A 6,574-nucleotide genomic window follows, 5' to 3' on the forward strand; every position below is an offset into this window, starting at 1 on the left:
GAAAAGCTGCTCCAGGCTGATCTTTTTCCTCACTAAAATTCTGCTTTGTTCTCAGGTGACCTGTTGGAGGAACCATTGGCTATAGTGGAGGGCTATAGCTCCTACTTCAGTTTCAGTCGCACTCGCAGTGGCTATTCAGGTAGGGATGAGCTAGCAATCCTGACAAATCCAGTTGATTCCTGGATTAATAGTTTCTCAATTGATTCCTGTTGCTGTGTCTTAAACAGTGCCATTCTCTGAGTAAAGAAATAAATACGATTCAAAGGTATGACTGAAAATATCTCATGTTTCTAAAGCCAGCTTGAACATGTGGCATATTTTTTGTCAATGTAGTGTTCTAATCTGTGTTCTGTGTTGTTTTGTTGGCATGTGAAATTGTATTCTGGTTTGCACACTTTCTTGCATACACTGCCCTTTTTGGCATTGGAATGTAGATTGATTTCTAATCTGGTGGCCACTGTATCATTCTCCAGATTTGTTGGCATAATTTGTTTAAAAACTTCAGTTGTTTGCTATATTTTAATGGGTATTCCATCAGTTCTTGTAGTTTTCCAACTTGGAAAGGATTGGAGCGCTGAACTAACTTCATCTTCTGGTACTACAGGTTCTTTAAATAGAGCGTATCTTCTAAGCTAAAGTATCTTGGATGTTGACATCTCTACTGTACAATATTTTAGTATATTCTTACTTTCAACTTTTAGCTACTGTTTGTTCATTGACATCCTTTAGCATACCAATTAATGGTGGAAACCTAAGCTTAGAAATCTTTTGGAAGTCTTGTTTTTTCACTCTGTTTTCAATTTACCGTGTCAGGATTATAATAGGATTGTTATATGTTTGTCTTCCATTTTGGTGGGTTGATAGGAGTTGCTCATCATGACAATTAAAAGGTTGATGTAATAACTAAATAATGATGGTGCCAGAATAAATCCATGCTCTTAGCAGGAATATCCTTGGTTTAAATGTCCCTGGGGGCGGCACCTTGTCCTTATCATATAAGTAATAGATAAACAGAAGAGGCTTCTTTTTATAAAGAAGTTTGACGCTTATGCCAAAGATTATCCTGGGAAATTAAATCAAAGGCCACTCTAAAATCTGGGAAGTCTGTATTATAGCTTTGCCCATATAGGTTACTATTCAGGATTTCTGCAGTTAGTGAAAATGTTGGGCCTGTGATTAAGTTGATAGCCTTTCTGCCCTTTCATATGTAAGATGACCTTTTAAATCTCCTGCGTTTCTAGGCGTTGCAACCTTCTGTAGAGCAAGTGCCACCCCAGAAGCAGCTGAGGAGGGCTTGTCTGGGCTGTTTACCAAGCACAGTGGAGCAGTCGGTTATTATGGAAACACAGAGGACTTCACAGTTGATGAGCTCAAGGCCCTGGACAGTGAAGGCCGGGCAGTTCTAACCCGTCATCGCATACGGTAAAGATAGCAATCACAAAGGCGGGGGAAGGAATACCTGCTGTTGATGTTAAGTTAGCAAATATCCTGGAAGCTGACAACTCATCTAATATGGAGATGAACAGAGAAAGTAATTAGTAAGGCAGTGTTGTGATCTGGATTCGAAGGGGAAGAGAAGGTTTGGAGCGCGTAGGAGTGTTCCTGTGGCATCTATTGGTGACTGCTTTAAAAGGCTAACTTTTTCTGGGCTCACACAGCAAGACTATAGGGGAATATCTCCCCCTCGCCCCCCCCCCCCCAAAAAAAAAAAAAAAAGGTGTGTTTGATTTAAGGATGTGTTGACAGGAATGATAAGTATGCTCATGCATATTCTGAATCATTTTTTCAATTTGATTTGGATCACTGCATAGCCCTTAATGGTAAAGCAGGTATTTGGGAGTTAATTCTAGGCCATAAACAGCCTGCACAAATTCTGGTATGTCTGGTTAATTCAGTAGTGGGTTCCTCTTACCTTTGCTACCAGTTCGCAACCAAGAACGTGCGGCGCTTCTGCGCATGCACAGAGCATCCGTGATGATGTCCGGATAGGTGGGCAGAGCCTCCCGCCACCGCCACTACTGGTTTGCCCGAACAGGAGCGAACCGGTAGAAACTCACCACTGAGTTAATCCCAGTATTTAACAGGTTTTACAGATAAATATGGCAGCCCCACGAAATGTGAACATGAACTCAGAAACTCCTGATGCCAGTCTAAACTCAACAATACATGTGCAAAGTAAATGGCTCCCATCTCTCCAGATATGATTTGGTTAACAGTGCTGAATTCTTTTATATGGGCATTGAAGGCACAGACAAGCAAATCTGCCTTGCCAAAGCTATAATTAACCCATTGGAATGAGCCTATAGGTTGCTCATGGTAGAAGAATTAGAGATATATTTGTGGAGATTCAGGCTGTTCCAGCTACTGTAATTACTGTATAATAATATTTTACCTTCAGTTTCAAAGGCAACTTGATTTGCAATACTTTTTGCTGGGGAGCGCCAGTGGAAAGAAGTGGTTGCAATGACATCATTTATAATAATAATGATAATATTTATTTACTTAATTACTTCAACTTTCCTGCCACTTGACTTCAGGCTGACTGGGCAGCTCACAAAAAAGAATGTTAATTTGACAAAATACATAGAAATACATTACGGGAAATAAATAACAAACCCAGACAAGTACATCAACATCTATATGACAAACATGTTATTTATTTTGTTTATATCCGCCTTTATTATTTTTATAAACAACTCAGGGTAAACACACACAATATTCCTTCCCCCTCCTATTTTTCTTCCAATAACAACCCTGTGTGGTGACTTGGGCTGAGAGAGAATGACTGGCCCAAAGTCACCCATTTCATGCCTAAGGCAGGACTGGAAGTCACAGTCTCCTGGTGCCTTAACTACTAGATTAAACTGGCTGAAACCTATCTAACATTATCATCGTAATTATTCAATTGACAGGGTCACCTAATCAGAATGACTCCTGTTTATGTAATAGTGGCTTAAAACAAAAGTAAAAGAGGACCAATACAGTCATTGCAGTATGTTGGGGACATCTTTTCTGAGGACTTCCCAGTCGACCCTTTGAAAATAGAATGTCTGGGGGATTGGATCAGCAGGATGCTTGTATTTAAGATGTGAAGCTGTGTAAAGGAGGTGTATAAATGTTAAATGTTACTCTTTTTGAAATATCCTCCAGTAGCAGAAAGTGGGGTTGGAATATGGGCTGAAAATGGTTAGATTCTTCATAATAGGTGCAGTTGGCTGAGCATTATTGGATGGCATGGAGAGGGGGGAAACCACTTTCTCTGTGTTGTAGCACTTCAGAACAGCAGGAAACTATGCTGACTGTCATCAATGTGTATTGCCCTCGCGCTGACCCTGAAAAGCCAGAACGTGGAGACTTCAAGTTGCAATTCTACCGCCTCTTGCAAGCCCGGGCTGAAGCTCTTCTTAGAGCTGGAGGGTAGGTATGCTGTGAAATCCTTGATTCAGCTGTTATTATTATTGCATTGAGCTAGGCTAAGCAATATTCTTTCTACTTTCTGCAGTGAGAGGAAAACCGTTGAACTATCTTGCAGGGAAACTGTAAAGTTTGCTATAACTAAGAGTATCTAATAAACATTTGTTCCTATTTGTAAGTCCTGTAATATCCCTTTGACTTCTTTCTTTTTTAAAGTAGCATTCAAGCTGCTTTTTTTTTTTTTTTACTGAATAAATTGAGCAAAATACACATTATATGAGTATGAAATTCAAGATAAAGCCTAGTTATCCCAGATCTGTTCTGAATTTTATGCAACTCACTTAGTGGGATTCGTGCATTGCAGATTGTTCGGATTTGTAGATCCTGAGATTTCAGTGGTGTGAGCAAATCGCCTACTTTTTGAGGAAATTCTGGAGCAAAAACTATTTGTGTGTGTTGTGCACTGAGCACCATCATGTGTGTGTGAAGGAAGGTTGGTGGCTAGGTGGAACAAAATTCTGGGGAGGTTTGTTTGGAGTGTTTTGTTAAGAACTTGGGAAACATGTTGGAGCTCTTTCAGATATATTTGTTTGCTTGTTTTGGCCAGATATGTTTTTGGTCTGTGTATAGTTATTCAAGGTGAGGGAGTGGAGGTCATGGCATGCTTTGTAAATGAAAAGTTCCATGTTTAGTTTTTTATCTTCAGAAACCGAAATGCCGGGTTAAAAAATGGTAGAAAACAGATGTATTTGAAGCCTAGGAAAACCATTGCTAATCTGACCCTTTATGACACAGACCAAAGATGTCCCTTGATTTAAGTGGATGTTCAGTGTTTTACTCCAAAGTAAGCTATTTCTACTTGGAACCGAATTTCTCCTTGCTGATATTTCTCAAAGCTGCAGCTGCCTGCTTCTGAGCCATCAGCTGTGCTTTATATGTGTACTAGCACTCTCTAAAATGGAGCTGCAGTTTTTGATCTTGAAGATGGTTCACGTTTCCTCTCTTCTTCTAGCCATGTGATCATCCTGGGAGACATCAATACTGCACACAGGCCCATCGATCACTGTGATCCAGGAGACTTGGTAAGTGAAGGCTGTGAATTCTAGTCCCATCTTAGACACGAAAGCCAGCTCGGTGATTTTGGACCAGTTGCTTTCTCAGCCCAACTCACCTCAAGGGCTGGTGGTTGTGGGGAAAATAGGAAAATATTTACCAAGTTGAATTATTAAAAAAAAGTAATAGAATCGGAATGTACAGTAAATAAATAAAATAATGCTGGTCTATCGTACAAGGTTATTACAAAGCAAGGGCGGGCAACTTATAGCTCCAGGCTTGCATATGGCTTTCCGGGCCCTTTTTTGCAACCCTTGAGACTCCTGTGGCCATCATTACTGAAACCCAACAGCACAGTTTCCTGCCACATTGAGTTGGGAAGGCGATGGAAACTCTGGTCTTGTAAACCTTAAAATATGGCCACATTTGCAACCAGAGCCACCATATGTGAGATATGATTCTACCCATTTTGAAGTCCAGGTATCAAAATCTTGCACCCGTTTGGTGATACATGGAAAGCACTTTAATCTCATAAAACTACCCTGATGGTCTAGCAATGTATCCCTGATGCTTCTTTTCTGACTGCAGGAATCCTTCCAGGAGCATCCTGGGCGCTGCTGGCTGGACGGTTTCCTTTGGGAGCCTGGTAGAGATTCTGAGAACGAGAATCTCTTTGTTGATACTTTCCGCTTTCTGAACCCAAGTCAGGATGAAGCCTACACTTGCTGGTGTAACGTAACAGGATCCCGGCATTTGAACTATGGTACCCGCATTGACTATATCTTGGCTGACCGTGCTCTGGCATTGTTGGAACTGACCGATGCTCAGATCATGCCAGAGGTGCTGGGCTCTGACCACTGTCCCGTCCAGGCTGTGCTGAAAAGTACCTGCTTAGCTGCCCCACGGTGTCCCCCGCTCTGCACCCGGTTCCTGCCTGAGTTTGCTGGCATCCAACAGAAGCTCAGCCGGTTTCTGATAAAAGTGGAACAGACCCAACTGCCTGAGAAGGGGCAGAAACGGGACAAAGCAGAGAGAACTGCCTTGGGGGATTTGAAGAAAAGGCGGACCATCCCAGCACAGAAAGGGCAAGGGGATTTACGTAGCTTCTTCAAAGCTGGGAACTTGGATGCTGAGCCTGTGGATGGTGGAAGGGGCCAGTCAGTTTTGAATGTGGTCCAGAGGGCGGCAGCAGAGGATTCTGGGAAACAGCCTCCTATGAAGAGTGCTGAAAGGATAGCTGATAAATGTGGGGTGGAGGAAGTCTCAGGGGTAACCCAGACACCTGTCAAGAGTCCAAAGAAGGCACCCTCCAAGGGTGTGACCAGCAAGGCAGCTATGAATTGTGAGAAAAACACACTTCCCTCTACGCAAAATCAGTCTGTGTTGTGGAAGTCACTGCTACCTGGCCCTGCACACCCACCTTGCTGCAAGGCCCACAAGGAGCCCTGTGTGTTGCGGACAGTGAAGAAACAAGGGCCAAATTGTGGACGGCGCTTCTTTGTCTGTGCCCGGCCTCTGGGGAAGCCCTCGGATCCCCGTGCACGGTGTGACTACTTCCTGTGGGCCAGCTAGGACACTTCCTGAGTAGAGCAAGGGGAGGCTGAATCTGATTTGTGGTTTAGGTGCTATGTGCTCCATTTGAATTGCCCAGGCAGGCCACTCTGATTTGGGATGAGTAATTCCAAGTGGCTGCGTGAGGTCAAGGATGCAGATTTTTTTCTGCTCAACATGTCTCTTTTATATCTCAGGAATTTCTACAAGGACTTGGGCAACCTTTGATCTCAGTCCTCTTTTCATTGTTGCCCCATAAAAAACTTAAATCTTTGTCATTGTGGGAAAATGACTCTCCTTTGTAGAAAACACATTTTTAAAAAACATTTGTTAAAATAAAGATCTTTGGTCAAAACAAAGAAACAAACACCCTTCTGTGTTTTCTCTGTAAATTGGGGACGTTCTTCTCTGAAAAGAGAGGAGATGAGGCTAGGAAATCTCACAGCTGTAGTTGGAGCTTGTTTGAATGCTTCCAAATCCCTCTTCTGTGGCAGGAGAATTTCAAGTAGAAGGGCCAACAGGGAGTAAATCATGGTCAAAGGTCAGGAGGGTCAAT

At 42.5% G+C, this 6,574-nt stretch overlaps 1 protein-coding gene across 2 annotated transcripts in view; it reads left to right on the forward strand.

Moving 5' to 3' along the window:
• APEX2 (apurinic/apyrimidinic endodeoxyribonuclease 2) overlaps window positions 1-6,574 on the forward strand; it is a 62,785-nt gene that overhangs the window by 2,582 nt on the left and 53,629 nt on the right. The window contains exons 2-6 of one of the 2 annotated variants that reach the window (XM_034434095.2): window positions 56-139; window positions 1,242-1,422; window positions 3,271-3,417; window positions 4,427-4,496; window positions 5,056-6,385. In XM_034434095.2, the coding sequence (XP_034289986.2) occupies window positions 56-139; window positions 1,242-1,422; window positions 3,271-3,417; window positions 4,427-4,496; window positions 5,056-6,039 (1,466 nt within the window). In that variant the 3' untranslated portion in view covers window positions 6,040-6,385. Of the gene's footprint in view, window positions 1-55; window positions 140-1,241; window positions 1,423-3,270; window positions 3,418-4,426; window positions 4,497-5,055; window positions 6,386-6,574 lie in introns of those variants that run through there. The other variant, XM_087888687.1, reaches the window with a different exon arrangement.

This window comes from Pantherophis guttatus, chromosome 2, assembly GCF_059756535.1.
Source record: "Pantherophis guttatus breed Tessera chromosome 2, ASM5975653v1, whole genome shotgun sequence".
Taxonomy (NCBI): Eukaryota; Metazoa; Chordata; class Lepidosauria; order Squamata; family Colubridae; genus Pantherophis; species Pantherophis guttatus.